General features: G+C 63.4%; 4 protein-coding genes across 5 annotated transcripts in view; 3 read left to right on the top strand and 1 right to left on the bottom strand.

Moving 5' to 3' along the window:
• MARK2 (microtubule affinity regulating kinase 2) overlaps positions 1–25,806 on the top strand; it is a 90,358-nt gene that overhangs the window by 3,442 nt on the left and 61,110 nt on the right. Inside the window, exons 2-19 of one of the 2 annotated variants that reach the window (XM_061443184.1) lie at positions 913–1,080; positions 1,963–2,016; positions 2,113–2,161; positions 2,272–2,337; positions 2,438–2,508; positions 2,615–2,671; positions 2,903–3,139; positions 3,217–3,336; positions 3,786–3,885; positions 3,976–4,088; positions 5,697–5,823; positions 6,065–6,243; positions 6,461–6,558; positions 6,638–6,754; positions 7,669–7,941; positions 8,743–8,769; positions 9,101–9,145; positions 9,549–9,790. In XM_061443184.1, coding sequence (XP_061299168.1) covers positions 913–1,080; positions 1,963–2,016; positions 2,113–2,161; positions 2,272–2,337; positions 2,438–2,508; positions 2,615–2,671; positions 2,903–3,139; positions 3,217–3,336; positions 3,786–3,885; positions 3,976–4,088; positions 5,697–5,823; positions 6,065–6,243; positions 6,461–6,558; positions 6,638–6,754; positions 7,669–7,941; positions 8,743–8,769; positions 9,101–9,145; positions 9,549–9,790 — 2,143 coding nt within the window. Of the gene's footprint in view, positions 1–912; positions 1,081–1,962; positions 2,017–2,112; positions 2,162–2,271; positions 2,338–2,437; positions 2,509–2,614; positions 2,672–2,902; positions 3,140–3,216; positions 3,337–3,785; positions 3,886–3,975; positions 4,089–5,696; positions 5,824–6,064; positions 6,244–6,460; positions 6,559–6,637; positions 6,755–7,668; positions 7,942–8,742; positions 8,770–9,100; positions 9,146–9,548; positions 10,278–25,806 lie in introns of those variants that run through there. The other variant, XM_061443185.1, reaches the window with a different exon arrangement.
• Positions 10,940–15,320, bottom strand: RCOR2 (REST corepressor 2). The gene is made up of 13 exons (XM_061443174.1): positions 15,164–15,320; positions 14,794–14,911; positions 14,352–14,408; positions 14,179–14,259; positions 13,741–13,793; positions 13,489–13,650; positions 12,566–12,690; positions 12,388–12,457; positions 12,104–12,295; positions 11,933–12,010; positions 11,783–11,840; positions 11,437–11,657; positions 10,940–11,149 (listed from the first exon to the last, which is right to left on the bottom strand). Exons 2-13 carry the CDS (start codon positions 14,906–14,908, stop codon positions 10,940–10,942), a joined length of 1,422 nt encoding a protein of 473 aa, XP_061299158.1. The 5' UTR covers positions 14,909–14,911; positions 15,164–15,320.
• On the top strand, positions 16,927–21,554 carry NAA40 (N-alpha-acetyltransferase 40, NatD catalytic subunit). The gene is made up of 8 exons (XM_061443164.1): positions 16,927–16,972; positions 18,028–18,123; positions 18,237–18,289; positions 18,376–18,471; positions 19,092–19,250; positions 20,052–20,135; positions 20,227–20,304; positions 21,314–21,554. The coding sequence occupies exons 1-8, from the start codon at positions 16,967–16,969 to the stop codon at positions 21,459–21,461; spliced, it is 720 nt and encodes a 239-aa protein (XP_061299148.1). The 5' UTR covers positions 16,927–16,966; the 3' UTR covers positions 21,462–21,554.
• STX5 (syntaxin 5) lies at positions 22,504–25,415 on the top strand. Its single transcript, XM_061443192.1, has 11 exons — positions 22,504–22,637; positions 22,770–22,988; positions 23,086–23,156; positions 23,446–23,501; positions 23,594–23,664; positions 23,756–23,872; positions 23,978–24,034; positions 24,509–24,590; positions 24,681–24,781; positions 24,871–24,992; positions 25,078–25,415. Exons 2-11 carry the CDS (start codon positions 22,773–22,775, stop codon positions 25,235–25,237), a joined length of 1,053 nt encoding a protein of 350 aa, XP_061299176.1. The 5' UTR covers positions 22,504–22,637; positions 22,770–22,772; the 3' UTR covers positions 25,238–25,415.

Raw genomic sequence — 25,806 nt, 5'->3', positions numbered from 1 at the left:
CCGTTGCCACGGCAGATTTTTGGCACAAAACCCCCGTTTTCCTTCACTTTTTCCCAGCAGCCTCAAGCAAAGTGTTGGATCTGGGGGGGGAGGGGGAAAATCCCGCCCCCCCCCCCTTCAGCCCAGACCCCAGAACAGCCTCTTTTCCCCCAGATCCGGGTGCCCGGTTGTGCCATTGCCCGCTCTGGCCACCCCCCCTTACCCCTCCCTCCTGCAGGTTCCTTCCCAGGGAGGGGGGAGCACCCCAAGACTGTGCCCTCCCCCATCCCCAGCGAGGTCTGGGGGGGCTACGATGTCCCTCATCCCAAAGGGGGGGTTGGCTCCACTTCCTCACCCGCTCACGCGCTCCCGTTATCTCCGGTGTCACCGGAGTGGTGACAGCACGAGGGGGGGTGACACCGCTCGGCGCTGGCGCTTCCCTCCCCATGGGGGCACCCCCATAAAGTGCCCCTAAACCCGTGTTTACTGTGGGGGGTGCTTTTGGGTTGCAGCGTGGTTGAGGTTTGGGGGTTCCCCCTTGGTGGAGGTTTGGGCTCCCCACCTTGTTTTAGCCATGGGTTGAAGGTGCCGCCGTTCATTTTGGGGTGAAATGAGGGTGTTTTGAGGAGGGGGCAGCCATGTCTTTGTGTTCCCCCTTCTGAAGAAGGGGGTGAGACCCCATTGCCCGACCCCCCCTCCGTCGTCCCCCCAAAACCCCCCAAAGTCAGCCCGAAACCACGGCGCTTGCGTCAGGTATCAGGGGCGGCTCCCGGCCTGCCCGGGCGCGGCACATGGACACGGCATTCCCGGACTTTGCTCCTCCAGCCCCAGCACCACCGCCTCTGGAACCCCTTTGGGAATCGTACGGGGGGGGACACACCAAACCCCCCCCCCCCCCTTCCCAAGTTCATTGTCCCATCGGTGTCCCCGCAGCCCGGGGAGGGGAAGGGCGTCGGGAAGCCCAACATGCTGCGGGGCCGGAACTCGGGCAGCGCGGCAGAGGAGCAGCCCCACATTGGCAACTACCGGCTCCTCAAGACCATCGGCAAAGGCAACTTCGCCAAGGTCAAGCTGGCCCGGCACGTCCTCACCGGCAAGGAGGTGAGTGCCAGGGACAGCGCTGCTGCTGCCACCGTGGCACCGGGACCGGCGCCTGCGCCTCGGCCGCGAGTGGGGACAGCCCTGGGCTCGTGGTGCTCGCCTTTTGAGGGCCACCGCTGGGATGGGTTCGTGGTCCTTGGCCTGTGGGTGCCACCGCGGCGTGGGGACGGTTATGGGCTCCTGGTCCTCACCCTGTGAGTGCTGCCACAGGGATGGGCTCATGGTCCTTGTCCTGTGAGTGCCACCATAGTGAGGGGACAGCTCTGGGCTCCTGGTCCTTGGCCTGTGAGTGCCACCATGGGATGGGGATAGTTCAGGTGGTTCTCATCCTGTGGGGACAGCTCTGGGTGCTGTGAGTGCCGCTATGACACAGAGATGGGCTCCTGCTCCTCAGCAGTGAGTGTCACTGTGGTGTGGGGACAGCTGTGGGCTTCCAGTCCTTGCCCCATGAGTGCCACCACAGGGATTGGCTCGTGATCCTTGTCCTTTGAGTGCCACCACAGTGTGAGGACAGTTCGGGTTCCTAGTCCTTGTCCCATGGGTGCCACCACAGGGATGGGCTCATGATCCTTGTCCTGTGGGTGCCACTACTCGGTGGGAACACTTGTGGGCTCCTGGCCCTGAGTGCCACCGTGGTGCAGGGATAGCCCTTGCCCCGCAAGTGCCACCACAGTGTGGGGACAGTTCTGGGCTCCTGGTCCTTGTCCCATGGGTGCCACCACAGGGGTGGGCTCGTGATCCTTGTCTTGTGGGTGCTACCACATGTGGGGACAGCTCTGGGGCAATGCTGCTCCCCTGCCCCTCACCTCTCCAGCGCCAGCACAGTGTGGGGATGGCTGGGGATATCCCTGACACACACACCCCACACTTCCCCCCACCCAGGTTGCTGTGAAGATCATTGACAAGACGCAGCTCAACTCCTCCAGCCTACAGAAGGTCAGAGTGCGGGGCCTGGGGTAGAGGGGGCACAAGGGGGATATTGTGGCATCTCCCACCCCCTCATCCCCCCTTTTCCTCCCTGTTTACTCACAGCTCTTCCGGGAAGTGCGAATAATGAAGGTCCTGAACCACCCCAACATAGGTGAGCCGCCCGCTACCTGCGCACCAGCACTTCCTGTGTCCCCCCATCACACCCCACCGCCCTTGGGGGGGGTCTCCCCTTTCTTCAGCCCCACTTTGTCCCCTTTGCAGTGAAGCTCTTCGAGGTGATCGAGACGGAGAAGACGCTTTACCTGGTCATGGAGTACGCCAGTGGGGGTGAGCAGCAGGGGGGCAGCAGGCAGGGAACCGGCAGAGGGGGTGCAGCAGGCAGGGACCAGGCAGAGCTGCCTCTCACCCCCGTTGTGCTCCCCCCCAGGTGAGGTGTTTGACTACCTGGTAGCCCACGGACGCATGAAGGAGAAGGAAGCCCGGGCCAAGTTCCGACAGGTCAGGAGGGGAATGTGGGTGTGACACCCCCCCAGCAGGGTTTGGGGACCCCCCTGTGTCCCCAGGGGGCTGGGGATCCCCCCCCTGACACCCCCCTCTCCTGCAGATAGTGTCAGCCGTGCAGTACTGCCACCAGAAGTTCATTGTCCATAGGGACTTGAAGGTGAGGAGACCCCCACTTGCACCCCTTGACACCTCGGGATGTCCAGTAGCACCCAGGGTGCTCCTGACCCCAGGGTGGCATCTGGGTGTTCCTGGGACCCCCCCAGGGCAGCACCCAGACATGCCTGAGACCCCCATGGCTGCACCTACGTGTCCCTGGCACCTGCTGGGAGGTGCCAGCAGCACCCAAAACCCCCCTAACCCCCTTTTGGGTGCTCTCCTTCTGGGCCAGGCCGAGAACCTGCTGCTGGACGCCGACATGAACATCAAAATCGCTGATTTTGGCTTCAGCAACGAGTTCACGTTTGGGAACAAGCTGGACACGTTCTGTGGGTCCCCCCCGTACGCAGCCCCCGAGCTCTTCCAGGGCAAGAAGTACGACGGGCCTGAGGTGGACGTCTGGAGCCTGGGGGTCATCCTCTACACCCTGGTCAGTGGCTCCCTGCCCTTCGATGGGCAGAACCTGAAGGTAAGGCCCAGTTTTGGGGGTCCCGGGGGGATCCCTTGGGGGGGTTGTGGTGTTCCAATGGGTGTTTCCCACCTCAGGAGCTGCGGGAGCGGGTGCTGCGGGGCAAGTACAGGATCCCCTTCTACATGTCCACCGACTGTGAGAACCTGCTCAAGAAGTTCCTCATCCTTAATCCTACCAAAAGGGGCACCTTGGAGGTGAGGGGGGTGGTGGGGTGGGCAGGACAACCATGGGAGCACCCCCAGCAGGGTCCTGGGCACCTCCAAGAGCACCCCAAGACCCCCAGCATGGTGCAGGTGCATCCAACAGTATGGTCCTGGGCAACCTTGAGACCTCCAGGGCACCCCCAGCATGGTCTTGGGAACCCTCAACGTGGTGCTGGGACCCCCCAGAGTGGTCTTGCATGGTCCTGGACACCCATAGCACCAACCAGGGACCCCCGTGTGATCCTGGACACCTGTGGGACCCTCCAAGCACCCTCAGTGTGGTCCTGGGGACCCCCAACTTGATTCCAGCTACCTTGGACACCCCCAACCCCCCCATGTGATCCTGGTCACCCCCAAGAGCACTCGGGACCTTCTGGTCACCCCATGGTGGTTCTGGGACCCCCAAGCCCCCCCTTTGGTGTCCTGCCCCTCGCTTGCAGCAAATCATGAAGGACCGCTGGATGAACGTGGGCCACGAGGACGATGAGCTGAAGCCCTACATGGAACCTGTGCCAGACTACAAGGACCCCCGGAGGACAGGTAGGGACCCCCCCCACCGTGATGTTTTGAGGGGTAGGGGGTCCCCCATATGTGGGGGTCCCGTTGAGGCCTGTGTCCTCCCCCTCCCAGAGCTGATGGTGTCCATGGGGTACACGCGGGAGGAGATCCAGGAATCCTTGGTGGGGCAGAAGTACAACGAGGTGATGGCCACCTACCTGCTGCTGGACCACAAGAGCTCGGAGGTGCGGGGCCAGTGGGGACACCACAGGGGTGCAGGGGACATGGGGACAAGAGGGAGAGGTGACCCAGGGGAGAGGGGATGTGGGTGGGATGGAGCAGAGGGGGGACATGAGGAGGGACATGGGAATGACAAGGGACAAGGAGGGGACATGAGGGTGATGGGGACAGAGCAGGGGATGTGGAGGGGATCTGGGGACAAGGAACATGGGAATGACAGAACACGGACGGGAGCACAGTGAGAGCATGGATGGGATAGGGAGCAGAGGGGTTGACATGGGAATGACAAGGAACATGACAGGGCTGGGGGGACACGGGGACAATGAGGACAGAGGCACGAGGAGTATGGGGACATGGATGTGACAGGGAGCAGAGGGGCTGACATGGGAATGACAACATGATGGGGCTGAGGGGACACAGGGACAATGAGGACGGAGGCACGAGGAGTACGGGGACATGGATGTGACAGGGAGCACAGGGGCTGACACGGGAATGACAGCATGATGGGGCTGAGGGGACACAGGGACCATGTGGCACGAGGAGTGCGGGGACATGGATGTGCTGGAGCAGAGGGGCTGACACGGGAATAGCAAGGAACATGATGGGGCTGAGGGGACACAGGGACCATGAGGGAGGCATGAGGAGTGCGGGGACATGGATGTGCTGGAGCAGAGGGGCTGACATGGGAATGACAACATGATGGGGCTGAGGGGACATAGGGACCATGAGGCACGAGGAGTGCGGGGACATGGATGTGCTGGAGCAGAGGGGCTGACACAGGAATAGCAAGGAACATGATGGGGCTGAGGGGACACAGGGACCATGAGGGAGGCACGAGGAGTGCGGGGACATGGATGTGCTGGAGCAGAGGGGCTGACACAGGAATAGCAAGGAACATGACAGGGCTGAGGGGACACAGGGACCATGAGGCACGAGGAGTGCGGGGACATGGATGTGCTGGAGCAGAGGGGCTGACATGGGAATAGCAAGGAACATGACAGGGCTGAGGGGACACAGGGACCATGAGGCACGAGGAGTGTGGGGACATGGATGTGCTGGAGCAGAGGGGCTGACATGGGAATAGCAAGGAACATGACAGGGCTGAGGGGACACAGGGACCATGAGGCACGAGGAGTGTGGGGACATGGATGTGCTGGAGCAGAGGGGCTGACATGGGAATAGCAAGGAACATGACAGGGCTGAGGGGACACAGGGACCATGAGGCACGAGGAGTGTGGGGACATGGATGTGCTGGAGCAGAGGGGCTGACACAGGAATAGCAAGGAACATGACAGGGCTGAGGGGACACAGGGACCATGAGGCACGAGGAGTGCGGGGACATGGATGTGCTGGAGCAGAGGAGGGGGTGAGCCCCGTGGGGCCAACAAGGGAACATTGAGGGAGCAGTGGGGGGGGGGGGGGGGGGGTGTCACCACCCTGCCCGTGCCATCACGTCCCTGTCCCCATCCCCAGCTGTGCCCGGTGCCAGCGCGTCCCTGGCCCTGCACGTGTCAGGTCCCCATCCCAACGCTCCCTCGGTCCATGCTCCCCCATGTCCCCACGTGTCCCCCTGTGCCCCCCCCATGTCCCAGTGTACCCCCTTGTCCCCGCAGCTGGAGGAGAGCCTGTCCCTGAAGCCCCGGCCTGCCCCGGAGGTGGCCAACAGCTCGGGGCCGTCCCCGGCGCACAAGGTCCAGCGCAGCGTCTCTGCCAACCCCAAACGCCGCGTCAGCGACCAGGGTGAGCCCCGCCACGGGGTGAGGGGGGGGACAAGGGGGGTACCCCCATCCCATGGTGGAAAGGGGGGCTCCCAGGTATGGATCCCTTGGGAGAAGGGGGTCCTGGAGGTGCAGAGATGGGAGGTCCCTATGGGGTGGGGAAGCGCACATCCCTGAGGGTTGGGGTGGGGGTGAGGCGGGAGGTCCAAGTGGGGTGATGTCCCCATGGGCCCCCCCCTCATTTTACCTTCCTCCTCCCCCAGCCGGCCTCTCCATCCCCACCTCGGCCTCCTACTCCAAGAAGACGCAGGCGGCCAACGCGGAGAACAAGAGGGGGGGGACAGAGGAGGAGGGGGGGCGCCGGGCGGGCAGCACAGCCAAGGTGCCCCCCAGCCCCTTGCCCGGCCTGGAGCGAGCCAAGGGCACCCCATCACCCTCTACGGTCAGTACGGGGGGGGGCACCCATGTGTGGCACCGGGTGGGGTGCGGGGGGAGAATCCTTTGTGTGATGGGGCCGCACCCCTGCAGAGTGCCCTGGTTCCCATGAGGGACCCCAAACACCCAAGTCCTCCATTGGAGGGGGGGTCCCCATACCACCCCCTCCCCCCTTTTCATGTCTCCATCATGTGACCCTCACCATGTCCATCCCCCCCCAACAGAACAGCGTCCTCTCCACTGGCACCACACGGAGCCGGAATTCGCCACTACTGGATCGAGCCAGCCTGGGCCAGAGCTCGCTGCAGAACGGCAAGGACAGGTACAGACCCCCCCCGCACCCCAAACCCTCCCGACCCCCACACCCCATCCCACCCCCAGCCCCCGCTTTTCTCTCCTAGCCTCCCCACGCCGGGCTGCCGGCCCTCACCCGCCGCCCCCCCGGCCCCCGGCGCCCCCCCCCGCGCCCGCCAGCACCCGAAAGCCACCGACGCCAACTGCGACCCCCCCCGGCCCAGGCAAGGCCCCCCTCCCACCTCCTTTGTCCTATGGGGGGGTCACCCTCTAGGGGGTTTTGGGGTGTTGTGGGGTGGCAGTGGTTCCCTCGGGTGCTGTGGGGCACCTGCATGTCCCCAGGGTGCTGTGGGGTGCCAGCATGTCTCTAGGGTGCTATTGGGTGCTGGCATGGCCTCTGGCTGCTGCTGGGAGCAGTGGGGTACTGTGTGTCCTTGACAGGTCCCCAGGCGGCTGTGGGGTGCCAGCACATTCCCAGTATGCTGTCAGGGGTCCCTGGGGTGCAGTGGGGTGTCCTTGAGATTCAGTGAGATGCTACGGGGTGCAGTGGTGTGAACCCGGGGTGCTGGTGTGGCCGTAGGGTGCTATGGGGTTCTGTGGGGTGCTCGTGTCCTTGGGGTGCTGCTGTGTGCTATGGGGTTCAGTGGGTGTCCCTGGGGTGCACTGGGGTGCTGGTGTGTGCTATGGGGTTCAGCAGGTGTCCCTTGGGGTGCAGTGGGGTGGTGGTGTGTGCTACGGGGTTCAGTGGATGTCCCTGGGGTGCAGTGGGGTGCTTGTGTGTGCTATGGGGTTCAGCGGGTGTCTCTGGGGTGCTTGTGTGTGCTATGGGGTTCAGCGGGTGTCCCTGGGGTGCTGGTGTGTGCTGTGGGGTTCAGCGGGTGTCCCTGGGGTGCTGGTGTGTGCTGTGGGGTTCAGCGGGTGTCTCTGGGGTGCTTGTGTGTGCTATGGGGTTCAGCGGGTGTCCCTGGGGTGCTGGTGTGTGCTGTGGGGTTCAGCGGGTGTCCCTGGGGTGCGGTGGGGTGCTGGTGCGTGCTGTGGGGTGCTGTGTGTTGCCAACCCCTCCCTGCTACATGTTGGGGTCCCCGGGCTGCCGTGTTGCTCCCCTTGCCCCCCATTAACCCCCTTCCCTTGCCCGCAGCGCCCCCGGGCGGGTCCCGGCCGCCTCCCCCTCTGCGCACAACGTGAGCCAGGCCGGGGGGGAGCGGCCCAGCTTCCCGCGGGGGGTCTCGAGCCGCAGCACGTTCCACGCGGGGCAGCTGCGGGGCCGCGAGCAGCCGGGCCTGCCCTACGCGCTGCCCCCCGCGCCCCCCGGCCTCGGGCCCCCCCCATCGCCCTCCGGAGCCAGCCAGGGCCGGCGCGGCCCCCCCGGCTCCAGCCTCTTCAGCAAATTCACCTCCAAGTTCGTGCGGAGGTGAGCACCTGGGGGTGGGAGCGATGGGGGCAGCCCCGTGTGTGTCCCCCCCGTGTGTGGCTCCTCTGCCTGTGACCCCCGGGCTGCACACGTGGACCCCTGCGGGCCCTCTCTGTGCGTGTGTCCCCTGCCCCGTGTCCCCTTGTGCCTCCAGGGCTCCTCTGTGCATTCCCTTGTCCTCATGTGCGTCCGCTCCATGTGTGTCACCGGACACGGCACCCTGGGGACCCTCCGTGTCCCTTAAGGGGTCCTCTGTGTCCCTCTATCACCCGTCCAGGGCCCCTCTCATGTCCCCCCCCCGGGGATGCTCTGTGTCCTCTCCATGTGTTCCCTTGTCCCCATGTGTGTCCCTTCCGTGTCCCTGCCCTGCCCCAGGGGTCTTCTGTGTCCCCTCTGTATGTCCCTCGGGGGGGGGGGGGGTCTCTGTGTGTCCCCATGCTCCTGCATGTGTGGCCCCCCCCAGGATTCTTCCATGTCCCTTGTGTTCTCCCCAATCCCCTCCTATCACCCCACTGTGTATTCCCCCCCCATGTCCCCTCCTCCCACCCCTTTGGGGACGCCCCCCCCCCCCATGTCCCCTCCTGTTCCTGGGTCACCCCATAAAGCCAGGGAGGTGACAGCTTGGGGTTGTGGTGGGGATTCATCCCAGCTTCTCCTGCTGCCCCCTTCTATTTGGGGTGGAGGGGGGGTGCTGAAATGAGGGTGGGGGGGTGACATCCAGATTGGAGGGGTCCCTCCCCTCTTCCCTCCCTTCCCCCCCCCCCCCCCAACGTCGCCCTTCTCTTCTGTTTGTCGTTGTAGAAATCTGTCTTTCAGGTTTGCCAGAAGGTAGGGTGCTGGGTGCTGGTGTCCCTGTGGGTGCTGGTGTCCCCTGGGTGCTGGTGTCCCTTGGGTGCTGGTGTCCCTGGGTGCTGGGTGCCACCCCCCCGCATGTCCCCCAAGCCCCCCCATTGTCACTGCACGGCCCCGCATGGCCCCGGCCCCGCTCGGCTGCTGCTGTTGTGTCCCTGTGTGTGTGTCCGTGTGTGTCCCCCTTGTCCCATCCCCTGTCCCCACCCCCGTGCTGTCTGGGTGCTGGGTGGGGGGGAGCTGCTCCCATTCCCTCCCCCCATCCCCCCCCTCATTGATTTCACCTCCCCCAAAATTCTTGTTTCTCGAGGAACCCGCACGAGCCCGAGAGCAAGGACCGGGTGGAGACACTGAGGTGAGCGGGGGGAGGACGTTGAGGACACCCACAGCACCTCCATAGTGCTACTGGTGCCATCCATGGGGCACCCAGGACCTCCGTAGTGCCCCTGGTGATGTCTGTGGGGCCCTTGTGCCACCCAGGGGTTTCCATAGTGCTCCTGGTGGCATCCATGAGCCACCCAAGGCCTCTGTACTGTTCCCAGTGACGTCTTTTGGGTCCCCAACACCTCCATACTGGTCCTGGTGTCTGTGGGGTCCTTGTGCCACCCAAGGAGTTCCAGTCCCTGACTCCAGGGAGTCACGGTGACACCCAGGATCCTCCATACTGCTCCTGGTGCCATCCGTGGGCCACCCCATTGATCCTGATGCCGTTGCCAGGCTCCACCACCCCCCTGATCCCATTGTCCCCCCCCTCGCAGACCCTCGGTGGCTCCGGACAAGGACCCGCGGGACGGCGCCAGCCGCGACGTCAAGCCCCGTTCCTTGCGCTTCACGTGGAGCATGAAGACCACGAGTTCCCTGGAGCCCGGCGAGATGCTGCGGGAGATCCGGAAGGTTCTGGATGCCAACAGCTGCCGCTGCGAGCCCCAGGAGCGCTTCGTGCTGCTCTGTGCCCACGGTGCCCCCGGCCACGACTCCTTCGTGCAGTGGGAGATGGAGGTTTGCAAACTCCCGCGGCTTTCCCTCAACGGCGTCCGCTTCAAGCGGATCGCCGGAACCTCCATGGCCTTCAAGAACATCGCCTCCAAAGTGGCCAATGAGCTCAAGCTCTGAGCCCCCCCGAGGGCGGACACGGCAACTGGTGTCAAGCACCATCGACCAGCGGCAGCAGGCGGCAACCGGTGTCAACTGGCATCGACCAACGGCAACTGGTGTCACCCACCCCTCGCCTTGGGGATGACGCCATGGCTCGAGGAGGAAGGGAACCTCCAAGGGACCTCTGGGGCCGTTCTGGATGGATTTTGGGGACCTCTGGGGCCGTTGGGGCATGGGATGGGGCCATCCCGAGCGCTGGGGGTGGCTCCAGGGGGCCTCCTTGGTGGTCCAGGGACCTCCTCGAGCTCATCCCAGGTGGCCGAGGCACCGCTGGGGACATTGTGACATAGGACGGGGCTACCTGGGGACTTGTGGGGACATCCTCAAGAGACCTCTGGGGCGTTGTGGGTTTTGGTGGCTGAGACCCCTAAGGGGCCACCCCCGTGGGCATCCCTGGGGGCCCGGGGACATCTCGCATGGTCCAGGGCCTCGTGGGGGTACCTTTGGTGGCCCAGGGCCATGGGGGGGATCCTGGTGGCCCAAGGCCAAGGGGGAGTGCTCTGAGGTCACGTGGGGACAACCCAGAGTCTCCCTGTCTCCAGGTGACCCCACGGTGGCCTTGGGGGGTCCTGCCCTTCCCTCTGCACTCAGGAAGGCCCCTGGGGGGGGGGGTGGGGTGGGGTGTGATCACGTGACCTGCTGTAGCCCCGCCCCCCTCCGCAGGCCCTGCCCCTGCCCGGCCCTGGGGGGGGCAGGTTCTAGAGTAAAACCTTTCCAGAAAGATCCTTGACTCTGAGTGATGCCACCAGTATGGACCAGTACAAACAAGGGCTCCCGGTACTGGCCCAATACAAACCAGTGCTTCCGGTGTAGATCAGTACGGAACAACGCTCCCATGTTGGACAAAGACTCCCAGTACAAGCCAGCACTGCCACTGCAACCCAGTGCTCCCAGTTCATCCCAGTCCCCTCCCAGTGTTCCCAGTGCTCCGGCTCTAGTAAAATACCTTTATTGCAAACACACGCTGGGGGTCCCCCCGCCCAGCAGGGGGCGCTCAGCGGGGCGGGGCGTGCCCGGCAGCGGGGGGGCGTGGTCTGGTGGCGGGGGCGTGGCCAGGCCGGAGCAGAGGGGGCGGGGCCCGGCCCAGCGGGAGCCCCGGCGGGGGGGGAGGGGCCGGGCGGAGGAGGGGAGGGGGGGGCTGCGGGGGGCGCGAGGGGGACGGCGGAGGGGGCGGGGCCGGGCGAGAGACCCCGGTGATCTGCACCTGCGGGAGAGAGGCGGGGTCAGGCGGGGGCAGGACGTGATTGGCCCCCGCTGGGGTGGGCGGGGACGGGAGCGGGGTAGGGAGCGAATGGGACAGAGCCTGGGGGAGGAGCCAAGTCACAGTGGGCGGGAAAGGAGCGAAAGGGGGCGTGGTCCCCATTGGGCGGGGCTTGTCCCTGTTGGGGGTGAGCCGGCGCAGAGCCACGGATGGGGCAGAGGCGGGGCCATCATCTGAGGGGGCGTGGCCAGGACTGCACCCCGCTCCCCCCACAACCCTCCCCCTCTCACCTCTTCCTCCTCCTCCTCCTCCTCCTGCTGCTGCCGCCGCTGCCCCTGCAGGGGGGGCCCCGCGGGGGGCTCGTCCCTGTCCCCCCCACGGAGCTCCCGCAGCAGCCGCGTGAGGCCCAAGCGGCGCCGGGTGCCCCCCACGAAGCTCCGGACCTGGGCCGGGGTCTTGTTCCCCAGGACCCCCGCCACTGCCGGGAAGTCGCGGCCGTAGCGGCGCAGGGCTGGGGGGGGGGGGGGAGCAGTGGGTCAGGGTGGTAAAAGGGGGCTCAAGGGGGTCAATGAGGGATGGGGGGGGTCCGTTAGGACAAGGGGGTCAATGAGATTCATGCATCAAGGAGGGTCTCACCCTGCACCACCAGGAGCTGCTCGTCCATGGTCCAGCGGGAGCTGAACTTGCCAGTGCCCTGCGGGGACAGGGGGAGTGTGGGGTGATGTGGGGCAGGACCGAGGGGACACCGTGGAGCACATGGGGACACCCAGGCACCCCCAGGCCCACCTCGGGTGGGCGCAGCCCCTCCACGCCGCCCTCCAACGCCTGCTTGAGGCCGCTGTTGATCTGCTTGATCCGTTGCACCTATGGGGGGGGGAACGGACACACACAAACCCCAGGAGTCACCCCCAGCTTAGGGGGCACCCCCTGGATCCCGGGGGGGGGTCAGGTCCGTACCTGCCGCTTGAGGGACACGAGCTGGCAGTCGAGCTGGCGCAGGCCCGCGGCGCCCAGCTCGGGGTTGGAGGTGACGCCGGCCACGGCCTCGCGGCTCAAGTGCATCCCGCGGGGGGGGCGGCGGCGGTGCCGGGGGGGGAGGTGGTGCCGGTACTGAGCCTCCTTCCGGGTGCAGGGTTTGGGGTACGGTGGCTGCAATGGAGGACGTGGGGGTTCAACGGGGGACACTGGGACACCCCCGAACCCCTTGGGACCCATTGTTCCCCCCCCCGCCGCCTTCAAACCTCTTTTTTGGGGTCCACTGCCTCCATGTCCCCATCGAGAGCGGGGTGGGGGTCGTCGGTCTCGTCGTTGCTATGGAAATGAGGCCAAAAAGGGGGGTTTGGGGGGACTGGGGACGGGTTTTGGGTGCTGGGGGTGGATTTTAGGGTTGGTTTTGGGTGCTGGGGGAGGGGGGGGTACCTGTCTTCCCGGTCCTTGCGCCCCAGCAGCCTCCGGGCCTGTCTGTCCATGACGCTGGTTCGGGAGCGGGTCTTCTTCCAGGAGTAATAATACTTGACCAGGCTCGGGATGAGCTTGTCGGGAAGCTGGGAATGGGCAACGGGATAGGGGGACGTGGGGGGGGGTGGGGGGTGAGTTTTGGGGGGGTTGGGGTGAAGAAGGGGAGGGGAAGGGCTTGGAATGGGGGGAGCCCCATGGGAAAGGGGGAGGAAGCCACCTGAAATCGAGGGGTGGGTTTGGAAGATGGGGGGACCCCATAAATTACAGAGGAGAAATGGGGGAACCCTCTTAAATGGAGAAAAAGGGGTAAAAATAGGGGGCGAGCCCATAAATAAAGAGAGGGGAGATGGATGGAACAGGAAATATGGGGGGGATAGAAATGGGGGTGAATCCTCTAAAAACAGAGGGGGGGAAATGTGGACCCCTGGAATTGGGGGAGGGGCACCTACAGAAATGGGGGGGGCACCACTTGGGGCAGGGCCAGGGGGTGGCATGTACCATCTGCTGGGGGGGGGGGGCAGGGGATGGTATTTACCCCATGGGTGGCATTTACCATCCGCTATGGGGGTGGTTCTAAGGTTGGCAGGTACCATGTCCTAATGGGGGGGCAAGGGGTGGCACCCCCTATGGGGGGGTGAGGGTGGCACCTACCACCCCTAAAGGGATGGGGAATTGGGGCGGCAAGAACGACCTCAACCCCATGGGGGGTGGGGGGGCCCGGTGGGGTCCCATAGGGGTAGTGACCCCCAGCCCAGAGCCATGGGGATGGATCCAAACCCCGTGTCCTCCCGTAGGAAGGGAGGTGTGGGTTTGGGGGGTGAATGGGGAGGGTTGGGGTGAATGGGGGGGTCTTGGGGTGAACGGGGGTGTTGGAGGTCCCTCACCATTTGCTGGATGCGGGCAAAGCTCTTGCCATGGAAGCTGAAGGCCTGCTCGAAGAGCACCTTGTCCTCCACGGTCCACTCGTCCGGGAAGGGGGTGAAGTTGGCCAGGTCAGCCAGGGACTTCTCCACATCGTGCTTGTGCCACAGCAGCATTCCCAGAGCCTGGAAAAGGCCGGGGGGAAGGGGGGTCAGGAAAGGGTTGGGGGCAGCACCCTGGGGGGGTTTGTGTGGTTTGGGGGGGGGCAGATGTACCTGCTCGATGTTGTAGCCGTGTTTGTCCTTGGCCATGGCGATGTATTTGTCCACTGAGGGGTTAACGGGGGGGTGAAAGAGGGATTAAAGGGGGCGTTAGGGGGTTATGGGGGGGGTCATGGGGAAATAGGGGAGGTAAAGAGGGTTTTGGGTGGGTAAATGTGGGGGAAGGGGGGCTAAGGGTGGGGGGAAAGGCGGTTTTGGGGGTTATAGGGGGATTTATGGGAGGTTTTGGGGGGTTTATGGGGGGCTTACAGAGGTAAAGGGGGCGTTCAGTGGGTAAATGAAGTGGTTGGGAGGGTGAAAGGGAGGTTGGGAGGGGGCAAAGAGGGAGTTGGTGGTAAAGGGGGGGTCAGGGGGTGGGAAACGTCCCATAACCGCCCCCGCCCCCCCCCTGCCGCCGAGGAACCTCCGGATTTGCTCTGGGAGGGGGCTCACGTTTGGCATCAGAGACGCAGTGGTTGGGGGCCCACACCAGCATCCCCTTCAGCTCCTTGTTGCTGTAGCGAGCCGGGCTCTCTGGGGATGGGGGGGGGGACAAGGTCAGAAACGGGGACACCCCCCCCCCCACCTTGTACCCCCATAACCCCCCCTCCCCCGATGGTCCCTACCTGGTTTGCAGTCAGGAATCACCGCTTGGTAGTCAGCCCCGACCCGGATCATGCTGTCTGGGGAGGGGGGGGAGAGGGAAAGGGGGGAAATATGGGGGTTAATGGGAGGGAACAGGGGTCCGGGGGGGGATTCAGGGTTAAAGGAGGGTCACCCTCACCCCCCCCCCAAAGATCTGGGGGTCCCAGCACTGGGTCCCCTCCCCCCCCAGCAAACAAAGGGGGTGGCCGGCGCACACGCGGGCGCTGGGGACAATGGGGCCGGGGCTTTGTTCCCCCCCATATCCCTATAAGTGGGGGGGACCGGGGGGGGGCGTGACACGGTGACACGGACATCATCATCCCCCCCCCCATGCACACACGTGTGCTCCTGCACACGCGTGGGGCGTGTTCGGGGGGGGCTGTTTGGGGGGGTCCAAGCGCGTCCATGGGGGGGGGCACTCACCGTGGCTGCGCTCGTCCGCGCTGTCCTCGTCCTCGGAGGGGGGGGCGCCGCCGGGCACGGCTCTGGCGCGGCTCCGGGACAGGATTCCCGAGGGATTCTCCATCACCGACGGCATCGCCTGCGGAGCACGGGGGGGGGGGGGTCGGGTGAACCCCCCCCATCAATGGTGCCCCATAAGGGAGGGGGGGGGGCGCTCAGCCCTGCTGCCCCACAGCAAACTTGAGCTTAGGCTGCGCTATGGGGAGGGGGGGGGATGAGGGGGGTCAGCCAGGACCCCAGAAAGGAGGAATTTCACCCCAAAATCAAAGGGGGGGGATAAGGGGGGGGCAGGGGGAGGGGGGCTTGGGGGGGGGGGGGTCTCGGCACCCACCGGCACCCACACAAAGCGCCGCCGGCTGCTCCCGCCGCCTGATGGTGCCAAAGTAGTTCCAGCTCCCCCGGCCTCAGCACAACCCCCCCCTCCCGCCCCCTGCGTACCCCTCCGCCGGCGGCACGGGGGGGGGTTGGGGGGCCCGGCCCCACACAGAGCCCACGGTGGGGCTGGGACCCATAGATGGGGGGGGGGGGGCGCAGGGGCTGTGTAACCCACCACCCCCCCCACCACCCCCCAGAGCGTGGCTGATGGGAACAAAGGGCTGGGGGGGATAAAGCGGCTGCTGTGGGGCTGGGTAAGGACTATGGAGCTTAGGGCTCTGGGGCTGCTGTAGGGCTCATATGGGGCTGCTGCGGGGCTTTGGGGTGTCCTGCTATGGGGATTCCCCCCCCCACTCCCTGCCTCACAGCTCCCTGTCACCCCCTGCTTCACACCCACACCTATGGGGGGTCCTGGGGGTGCAGCAGTGTTGGGGGATGGGCTATGGGGCAGGCTATGGGGCTAGCTGGGAGCTGGGTATGGACTATGGGACTTAGAACTATGGGGCTGCTGTGGGGCAGGGCTCAGGGGTTGGCTGGGGGCCATGGGGTGGCACGAGGGCTCTTAGGCACGGCTGTGGGGACAGGCTATGGGGCAGACTGAGGTCTGTGCGGCAGGGTCAGTTATGGGGCAGGGTTATGGGGCAGTCCAAGGGCTGCGGGGCAGGGTAATGGGGCAAACCAAGGGCTGTGGGGCCAGATGTGGGATAGGGCTATGGAGTCAAGCAGTGGGGTGGGCTGAGGGCTGTCAGGAATGGCCATGGGGCCAAACTATGGGACAGCCTGAGGGCTGTGGGGCAGGGTTATGGGGCGGGCCCAGGGCTTTGCAGCCAGACTGTGGTGTAGGGACACAGAGCAGGGTTATGGGGCAGGCCAGTGTTCTTGGGCCTGTACTATGGGGCCATGCTGTGGGGCAGGGTTACGGGCTGCAGGGCAGGCTGAGGGCTGTGGGTCCGGGCTATAGGGCAGGCTGTGGCCCATGAGTCCATGCTATGGGGCAGGGTTATAAGGTGGAGTTATAGGCTGTGATCCTGGTCTATGGGGGAAGCCATGGGTCTGGGCTATGGGGCAGGCTGAGGGCTGTGGGTCCAGGCTATGGGGCATGTTTATGGGTCATGGCCCGCTCCATGGGGCAGGTTTACGGGTCATGGCCCGCTCCATGGGGCAGGTTTACGGGTCATGGCCCGCTCTATGGGGCAGGTTTACGGGTCATGGCCCGCTCCATGGGGCAGGTTTACGGGTCATGGCCCGCTCCATGGGGCAGGTTTACGGGTCATGGCCCGCTCCATGGGGCAGGTTTACGGGTCATGGCCCGCACTATGGGGCAGGTTTACGGGTCATGGCCCGCTCTATGGGGCAAGTTTACAGGTCATGGCCTGCACTATGGGGCAGGTTTACGGGTCATGGCCTGCTCTATGGGGCAGAGCTATGGGGCAGACCTGTCCGCCGCCTCCCCTCCATGGCGCCTCTCCCCTCAGCTCCCCACAGCCCCGCCCCCTCGTCCCTCTCAGCCAATCAGCTCCGAGCTGCCTTCGCGCCCAAAGGCGCCTCCACGCGCCGGCTCCCCCTGCCCTCCACTGCGCACGCGCGGCCCCTCGCTCCGCCTCCTCTCTCACTCCGACACAACGCGCATGCGCATAACGGCGCTCTTCCACCATCGCCCCCCCCCCCCCCCCCCCCCCTATATATAGGGCGCGCTCCCGCGCGCGTCCCCTCAGTCTGCTCCGCGCCCCCGCCGCGAGAGGAGCCGCGCTCCGCAGCCATGGGGGTGAGGGAGGCCTCGGCCCTTCCGGGGGGGGGGCTCGGGCTCCTGGGGGTCTCTCTGAGGCCTTGGGGGGGGGATCTGGGGCTTTGTGAGGCCGCTGGGGCCTCCCCTGCGGGTCCTTGGGGGTTCGGGCGCTCCTGGGGGGGGGGGGTTCCCGTGAGGAGATTGAGGACCCTCGGAGGGGGTTGGGGGGCTCCTGCGTGGAGGTTTGGGAGCTTGCGTGGGGATTTGGGGCTCTTCGGGAGCGTCTGAGGGCATGTGGGGCCTTTCAAAGGGTCTGCGGGCTCCTGTGTGGAGAGGGAGACTGTCTGAGGTGATTTGGGCTCATCTGAGGGCTTTTGGGGCCACTTCGAGTTGTTTTGGGACCCTTCAAGGGCTCCCGTGAGGGAATGTGGGACCCTTCTAAGGGGTTTGGGATTGCAAGCACCTTCGTTTGCCTTTGGAGCCCCTATAGGTGTGCTTGGGGGACACATACCCTGTGTGCCCCCCCCCCAGCCCTTCTTTTCCCTGTGAAACCCTCACTTTTGGGGCTCCTGATCTTGGTTGTGCCAGGGGCAGAGCTCAGGAATCCCCAGACCTGCTGCAGTGCCCCATAGGTGTGGGACATGCACCCAGTTTGGAGGGATCCCACAGCATTAGGGGCTTCCCCCCTTCATTTTGGGGTAAAACCCCCATCTTTGGTTCATTTGGGGGGACAAACTCCTTAAGCTGAAGAGAAACACTTAAAAACATGAACTTTATGCAGATGCCATCTCATTGAGCATTAAACCACCCAAGATTTTGAGGCAAAACCCTGCTCATTCAGTTATGTTAGTGCTAAACAGATGGTTCAACAACACCCCCCCAATACACTCATCAAACCGCTGTTTTTTAACCCAAAATCACTTCTATTCCGCAGATTTTAGGGCAGACTCTGCAACTTGCTCGGTTTTCTGTGCCTGGGCTTTAATTACTGTGAATTCCCAGATGGATCTTTGGGGGGGGGGGGGAGGGCGAGAGGGGTGTTTTTGTTAAACTAGCCCCAAATTGAGTGAAATTCCCTGGGTTTTTTTCCCCAGAGGAAATCCAGCAAAGCCAAGGAGAAGAAGCAGAAGCGCCTGGAGGAGCGGGCGGCCATGGCCGCTGTGTGCGCTAAGGTGGAAGCTGCCAACAAAGTGAGTGTCCCGGGGGTGGAAATGGGGTGAGACCCCCCCACGTTGGTGCAAACCCCAATGCTCTGTGTGTGTGTGTGTGTCCCGGGTTTGGGTTCTCTTTGGTTCCCTTCCAGCTCCAGGATCCCCTTGAAGCTTTCCCAGTGTTCAAGAAGTACGACCGCAACGGGTAAGTGTTGGTGCCCCCGACATTCCCGGGCTGTTCCCGGGGTATTCCCGGTGCCGACGCTGTTTTCCACCCGGCATCTTCCATAGTTTGAACGTCGCCATCGAGTGCAAACGTGTCTCCGGGCTGGAACCCGCCACCCTGGAGTGGGCCTTTGAGCTGACCAAGGCCAACATGCAGACACTGTGAGTCCCATCCCAAGGGAAAGAAGGGATTTGTGCCCCCAAATCCCACGGGAGCTGCTGGGATTTCGGGGGTCTCTGCTCCCAAATCATGGCTCTGAAGGGGGTGGCTTTGGAGCTTGGTTTTGCGCTAAACTTGTGGTGTTGGTTTATTTCTGCGCAAAATTGGTGGGGTTTAGGTCTGCAGACCCAGAATTGTCAGAGCTTGGTTTTAATGCCCCAAAATTGGGGACCCAAATTAATTTGGGTTCAGGCTTTGCCCCATAATAAGTGGTTTAGGGTGTTCTAGAGCCGCAGGACGCTGAGGTTCAGGTTTTATCCCCCTACATTTGGGGTCTTTTAGGACTTCAAAATCACTGGGGTTTGGGTTTAACAACTCCAGATTGGGGGAATTTAGGGCCTCAAATTGATAGAATTTGGGTTTAGTACCCCCAAAATGGGTGGTTCTGTGTCCCAAAACTGTTGTGGTTTGGCTTTTGCCCCCCAAAACTTATTTGGGAGGTTCTAGGGCCACAAAATTACTGGGATTTGGCTTTTTTTCCCCTAAATCAGTTGGGATTTGGGGTTTTTCTGCACCTCGTGGTTGTCTTTGACTCAGATCCTGCTTTTTCCTTCTAATCCAGGTATGAGCAGAGCGAGTGGGGCTGGAAGGAGCGGGAGAAGCGGGAGGAACTGCGGGATGAGCGGGCCTGGTACCTCATTGCCCGCGAGGCCGGGGCCGGCCCCATTGCCTTCTCCCACTTCCGCTTCGATGTCGAGTGTGGCGACGAGGTCCTTTACTGGTGAGCCCCAAAATGGGGTGAACCCGTCCCAAAACTGGGGTGAACCCCCCAGAATTGGCGGGAGCCACCCCTGGAATGGGATGACCCCGTCAAAACCAGAGTGGAACCTGCTAAAAGCGGAGTTAACCACCCGCAGAATGAGATGAACCCTCCAAAATTGGGGCAAACTACCCCAAAACTGGGGTGAAATCCCCTCAAAAGTTGGATGAAACCCCCAAATCAGAGTGAACCACCCCAGGATGGGATGAAACACACACACAAAAAAAAAAGGGGGTGAAATGGGCAATGAAAATGAAAAGATGGGATGAACCCTCCCAAAATGGGATGAAAGCTCCCCAAAACCAGAAAGACCTCCCTCTAAAAGGAGGATGAAACCCACCTAAATGGGGTGAGCCCCCTGAAAATGAAGTGAACTCAAAAACAGTCCATGTCGTCCGTGTCCCCCCCCCCGCATGGGGTGAAACCCTCCAAACCAGATGACCCCCCCAAAACTGGCATGAAACCTCCCTAAACAGGGTAAAAAGCCCCCAAAAGTGTGGTGAACCCCCCAGAATGGGATGAACCCCTCAAACACTGGGGTGAAACCCCCTTAAATGGGCTGAACCCCCTGAAAGGGAGCAAGAGCCCCAAAACTGGGATGAGCCCCACTGAAATGGGATTCTCCACCCCAAAAATGCATTGAAACCCCCCTGAGAAATGGGATAGACTCCCTGAAAAACATGATGGGCCCCCCAAAATGGGATGAACCCCCCCCAAACCCATTGCTCCCATTTCCCTCCTGGGGTGTTTTTGTCCCCACAGCTATGAGGTGCAGCTCGAGAGCCGTGTCCGGCGGCGAGGTTTGGGCAAATTTCTCCTCCAGATCCTCCAGTTGGTGGCCAACAGGTGACAACAGGGCTTGTTTTGGGGGCAAAACAGGCGGTTTTGGGGGTGACCACCCCACCCTGAACCCCTATTTCCACATTCCCCCCCCCAGCACCCAGATGAAGAAGGTGATGCTGACAGTCTTCAAGCACAACCATGGCGCGTACCAGTTCTTCCGTGAGGCGCTGCAGTAAGTGCTCCCCAAACACCCCCAATTCCCGGGATTTCACCCCGTTTTCCAGCCCTGGGGACTGTTGGGGGTGGGGGGGGGATGCTGGGGGTGTTGTGGGTCCGACTGTAACACGTTGTTCTCGCACCACTGTCTGCTTGCAGTGCGCTCACAACGTGCCGGGGCCGGGCGACACGGGCAGGCGGGACAGGGGCAGCCCAGAGAGGTGGGTGCTCGGGATCCCCCCCCCTCGGCGCCAGCTCCCAGTGGGATTTGAGCCCCTTTTCCAAGGGTTTTTTACCCCATTTTCCAGAGGGATTTTTGCTCTTTTTCCCAGGGGGTTTTAAACCCATTTTTTGGGGGGGTTGTCTTATTTGTAGGGGGTTTTGCTGCTTTTCCAGGGGGTTTAACTCCTTGCTCAGTATTTTTGAACCCTTTTCCTTGGTGCTTTCCAGGGGGAATTTTGCCCCTTTTCCAGGTGGTTTTATGTAATTTTCCATGTAGTTTTAGCCCGTTTTCCAGAGTTGTATTTTTTTAATCCTTTTCCAGGTGTATTTTAAAGTGTTTGAATTACTTTCTTCATGCTTTGGGGTTTTAACCCCATTTTTCCAGGTTTTTTTTACCCTGTTTTCTAGGTGTTGTGTCCCCCCCCCCCCATTTTTTCACCCTTTTCCCAGGAATTCAGAGGGATTTTAATCTCATTTCTGGGCATTTTTAGTGTGTTTTAACCCCATTTTCCAGGCGTATTTTTACTCTTAACCCCTTTCTGGGTTATTTTTACCCCATTTTCCAGTTGTTTCCCCCTCCCGGGGCTATTTTAATCCCTTTCCCATATATTTTTAGGGATTTTCATCCCTTTTCCATATGTTCCACTCTCCCATTCCCCTCCCCACACCAGCCGGGGGGGGGGGGGGGGGGTCGGGGTGACAGAGGGGGCATGGTCAGGGTGAAGGGGGCGGGGTGAGTGTCTCAAGAGGCGGGGCCTGGGGCGGGGCTAGGGTAACTCCACCCCTTTCCCCCCCCCTCGCAGGTTCGAGGTTGATGCCACCTCTCCCAGCGCCTCCGGTTGCTGCGGGGACGATTCCTCCTATGAGATCCTCAGCCGCTGCACCAAGTATGGGGAGAGCCATCCCCCCCCGGGGCTGGGCACGGGACCTTGCAGCGGCTGCTGCCACTGAGCCCCCCAAATCCCACACTTTCACCCCAAACCCAGCGCCTCACCTCCGAGGAAGCCACCCCATGGACCCGCTGCACCCAATGGGTGACGGGGCACCCCCGTGGGGGCCCCTTTCTGGGGGGGGGTTGGGGGTGGAAAGGGGATTTTACCGATTTGGGGTGGTTTTGGGCCCTCGCAGGAGTCGAGGCCCCTCCCCCCTCCCGTTTTTTGGTTGTTTTTCTGCGTTTTGTTTGTATGTAAGGAATAAAATGGTTCAAAAGCTTCAATTGGGGCGTGGGGGTGGGGCCTGAGCGCAGGAGGCGGCTTGTGATTGGCTCTTCCTGCGGGGGGTCGTGGTCTCCGGGTGGGAGGCGGGCTCTGATTGGGTGTAGGTTTGAGAAGGGGGCGTGGTTTACCTGAAGGAGGCGGGGACAGGCGTATCCTGCCCCGGAAGTGACGTCTGGCAGCCACTTCCGTCGCCATGCCGCTCGCCGCGCACCTCGCCCGCTCCCTGCTGCGCTCCGCGGCCCGGCCCGGCCCGGCCCCGCGCGGCCTCATCTCGGGGCCTCCGGAGGAGCCGCTCGGGACCGGGGTGAGCCGCGGGGCTGGGGGAGGCCGCGCACCACCGGGGCTCGGGGTGACCTTGGGGCGGTGCTGATGCCGCTGTGCCCGCAGGAAACCATCTTTGGGTTCACGGCGATCTTCATCTCCTTCCTGGCGCCCACCGCCTGGATCCTGAGCCACCTCGAGGACTACAAGAAGCGGGAGTGACCCCTCCGCGGACACCTCCTCCTCTTCCCCGCGGGACCAGCGCTCTCCGGGACCAGCCCCCGCCGCGCACGGCGCCCTCCGGCTCCCTCCAGCACCCCAATAAAGCCCGTTCCAACCTGAAACCGCTTGGATACTTCCGGCGTGGGGAGAGGGGTTGGGGGGAGCGGGGACCCCTGTTGTTTGGGGGGTTGGGGGGTGTTGCTAAGGGGCGGGGCCTGTTGCTAGGGGTGGGGCGGCTCTAATCCCTTTCATAGGCACGGCCCGTTGCTAGGCAACCACTCCCGTGAGAGCACTTCCGGGATCCCAACCTATGGAGTTCAACTTCCGGCAGACCTACGGGTCACGTGATAGCCGGAAGAGACGTGGCAGTGACGTCAGCGCGGCCGGTGGATCCCGGTAACGGCGCCAGGCCCCGACCCGAGCCCCGGTGAGCGCGCGGGGAGGGGGAAGGAGGCGGGGCTTAGCGGGGGTGGCCACGCCCCCAGCGGCACTTTGCCGCCTTCTGGTGGAGCGGCGGGGCCGAGGGGGTCCCGGTGCTCACCCCCCCCGTTCCCCGCAGCCGATGAACGCGCGGCGCCGGCACGGCTCCAGGCAGCGGGACCCGGGCGTTTACGTGGGGCCGCCCCAGACACAAACCGTGACCCCCCCGCACACCCCCCCTCTTCCGCCGCCACCGACGGTTCCCGCCGCGCTCCCCCCGCCGGGCCCGGACGTCATGTCGTGTCGCGACAGGACCCACGAGTTCCTGTCCGCTTGTAAATCGCTGCAGGGCCGGCAGGTGAGTGCCTCCCCCCCCATCCGGTTTCGGGGTGTGGGGGTGTGTGTGTTTGTCGACCCCCCGGGTCTGACCCCCCCACCCCCGTTCTCCCCCGCAGGACGGGGCCCAGTCCGGGAGAGCGGCACCGGGGGCCGGGCGGCAGCGCAGCGAGTTCAGCCTCATGGCCAAGTGAGGGGGGGCACCCCATGGCGGGGGGAAAAGGGGAGGGGGGAGACCCCAATGGGGAGAGGGATGGGATGGGGATTCGGGGGGTCTTGGGGACCCCATGGTGGGGTGCAGAGGTGGGGGGGACCCATAGTTTGGGGGGGGGGGGGCAATGGGAAGGGTTAAGAGGCCCTCACATTGAATGGGAATGGTGGGGGTTAAGGGCAGGGGACACATAACAAGGGTGGGAGGTGGATGAGGGGGGATTTGGGGCCCCCCCATCACTGACACCACCCCCCCCCCCCACCCCCAGGCGCATCGGGAAGGACCTGAGCAACACCTTTGCCAAGCTGGAGAAGCTGACGATCCGTGAGTGGGGGGGGGAAGGAACTTGGAGGGGGGCGATCACAAAGTGGGGGTGCCCTGATTCCCCTCCATTTCTTCATTCCCCCCCCCACCAGTGGCCAAGAGGAAATCACTGTTCGATGACAAAGCCGTGGAGATTGAGGAGCTCACCTACATCATCAAACAGGTCTGGGGGGCCCGGGGGTTGGGGTATGGGGGGGGGGTGTATTATGGGATGTTCCTGACCCCCCCCGCCCCCAAAACCCCTTCCATTGCAGGACATCAACAGCCTGAACAAGCAAATCGCGCAGCTGCAGGAGGTGGTGCGGGCGCGGGGGGGGCAGAACGGGCGCCACGTCCAGACCCACTCCAACACCGTGGTGGTGTCACTGCAGGTGGGGACATGGAGCAGGGGAGGATATGGAGGGGGCACATAGGGGCAAATGCATATTCCACATACACACACCCCCCCCGGCTCATTCTTCTCCTTCCCTCCTCAGTCTAAACTGGCTTCCATGTCCAATGACTTCAAGTCGGTGCTGGAGGTGCGGACGGAGGTGAGGCACTGCCCCCCTTTTTCCTTAGATCCCCCCCTTCTCCTTGGGCCCCCCCCTTCTTCTTACATCCCCCTGTTTACCTCCTATCCCCTTGTTCTTCCATCCCCACTTTTGCCCCCCCCCGTTTCTTTCCAACAATTTCTTATCCTGAATTTCCCCCCCATTTCTCCCCCCACCCTCCTGAGTCCCTTTTCCCCCCACTCTTCCCACTTTCCCCCCTTTTCTCCCTCTTTTCTCCCCTTTTCCCTCCGCCATTGCCCCCCAACCTCTTCCTTCCCCCCTTGTCTCCCTCTGACTCCCCCATTGCCCTCCAGTCCCCTCCAGCTGCCTTTTTTTCCTCTCTTTTCCTTCCCCTTCCCCACAACTCCCCACCTGCCCCCCCTTTTCCTCCCCAACATCCCTCTTTCCCCCCCCTTATCCCCCTCATGACTCCTCCTGTGTTACCCAGCCCCTCTTTGCCCCATTCCCCCCCAGAACCTGAAGCAGCAGCGCAGCCGCCGCGAGCATTTCTCCCGTGCCCCTGTGTCCGCGTTGCCCCTCGCTGCCGGCAACATGGGTAAGTCCAGGGAGAGGTTGGGGGGCCGGGAGTGGGACATGGGGGTCTTTACCCCCCACACACCCCATGGACCCCCCCATCTCCCCATAGGCAGCTCCGCGGTGCTGCAGGATGAGTCCCCGCGCGCCGGCTCCGTGGCCATTGAGATGGACGCACGGACGAGCCAGCAGCTCCAACTGATCGATGAGCAGGTGGGGGCATGGACAATAATGGGCCCTGGTGTCATGGGGGGGACAGTGAAATGAGCTTGGAGAATGATGCTCCCGCTGTTGTCCTGCAGGATTCCTACATCCAGAGCCGGGCAGACACGATGCAGAACATCGAATCCACCATCGTGGAGCTGGGCTCCATCTTCCAGCAGTTGGCTCATATGGTGAAGGAGCAAGAGGAGACGATCCAGAGGTGCCAACCCCCGTTTCCCACCTGCTCCGTCCCCATCCATCCTTTCTGTCCATGCCCCCCTTCACTGTGCCCCATCCCATGGCAGGATCGATGCAAGCGTGGAGGACGCGCAGCTGAACGTGGAGGCGGCTCACGGGGAGATCCTCAAGTACTTCCAGTCGGTCACGTCCAACCGGTGGTTGATGATCAAGATCTTCCTCATCCTCATCGTCTTCTTCATCGTCTTTGTTGTTTTCCTGGCCTGAGGATCTTTTTCTTTCCCCTGTCCACCGGTTGGGACAGATGGACTTGATCCGTGCTCTATGGGGCTCGGATATGGACACTGCTGCGGGGATGGGGTCTGCTGGGACCTGCCCAAGTGCCCCCGAGGACCCCCCCGTTGTCCCCCCCAGGCTGTGGGGGGCAGCACCAGCTCCCCACCCTGCAGGTCCCGCAGCCTATGCTGAGGCTGGTCCCTGTTCCCAGCCAGTCATGGTGGCTGCAGACCCCTGCTGGGGGGCCCGGGAATGCTGCCACCCCCTGCCCCCAGAGTGGCTGCAGCCCCCTTTTAAAGCTGTGGGGCACCCTGGAGGGGGGCTGTGGACCCCGGTGGGTCCCCTGGGGTGGGGGGGGGGGGGTGCTGAGGACCTCCATGAAATACTTGGGACCCCCATGGGGAGCTGCAGAACCCCTTAAAACTGTGGGACCCTCGCGGAGAGAGCTGTGGACCCCGGTATGGGGCTGAAGACCCTCCCTTAAACTCTTTGGACCCCCTTAAAACTGTGAGACCCCCCTGTGTGGGGGGCTGTGCACCCCAGTAGGGCCCCTGGGACCC

Source organism: Pezoporus flaviventris, unplaced genomic scaffold (assembly GCF_033815535.1).
Source record: "Pezoporus flaviventris isolate CSIRO_AGI_PZ_B2104156 unplaced genomic scaffold, CSIRO_AGI_Pfla_v1 ptg000317l, whole genome shotgun sequence".
NCBI lineage: Eukaryota > Metazoa > Chordata > Aves > Psittaciformes > Psittacidae > Pezoporus > Pezoporus flaviventris.
Note: the sequence above shows the minus strand (reverse complement) of the source record. Positions and strands in the feature narration are given on the sequence as shown.

Coding starts and splice junctions, on each gene's coding strand:
- STX5 (XM_061443192.1), top strand. CDS start 22,773: ATGAACGCGCGGCGCCGGCACGGCTCCAGGCAGCGGGACCCGGGCGTT. Junction 23,873..23,977: donor CCGTGGTGGTGTCACTGCAG/GTGGGGACATGG, acceptor TTCCCTCCTCAG/TCTAAACTGGCTTCCATGTC. Junction 24,782..24,870: donor TCCAACTGATCGATGAGCAG/GTGGGGGCATGG, acceptor GTTGTCCTGCAG/GATTCCTACATCCAGAGCCG.
- RCOR2 (XM_061443174.1), bottom strand. CDS start 14,908: ATGCCGTCGGTGATGGAGAATCCCTCGGGAATCCTGTCCCGGAGCCGC. Junction 13,651..13,740: donor ACGGCTACAACATCGAGCAG/GTACATCTGCCC, acceptor GGCCTTTTCCAG/GCTCTGGGAATGCTGCTGTG. Junction 12,296..12,387: donor CAGTGGACCCCAAAAAAGAG/GTTTGAAGGCGG, acceptor CCTCCATTGCAG/CCACCGTACCCCAAACCCTG.
- NAA40 (XM_061443164.1), top strand. Junction 18,124..18,236: donor AGGTGGAAGCTGCCAACAAA/GTGAGTGTCCCG, acceptor GTTCCCTTCCAG/CTCCAGGATCCCCTTGAAGC. Junction 18,472..19,091: donor AAGGCCAACATGCAGACACT/GTGAGTCCCATC, acceptor CTTCTAATCCAG/GTATGAGCAGAGCGAGTGGG.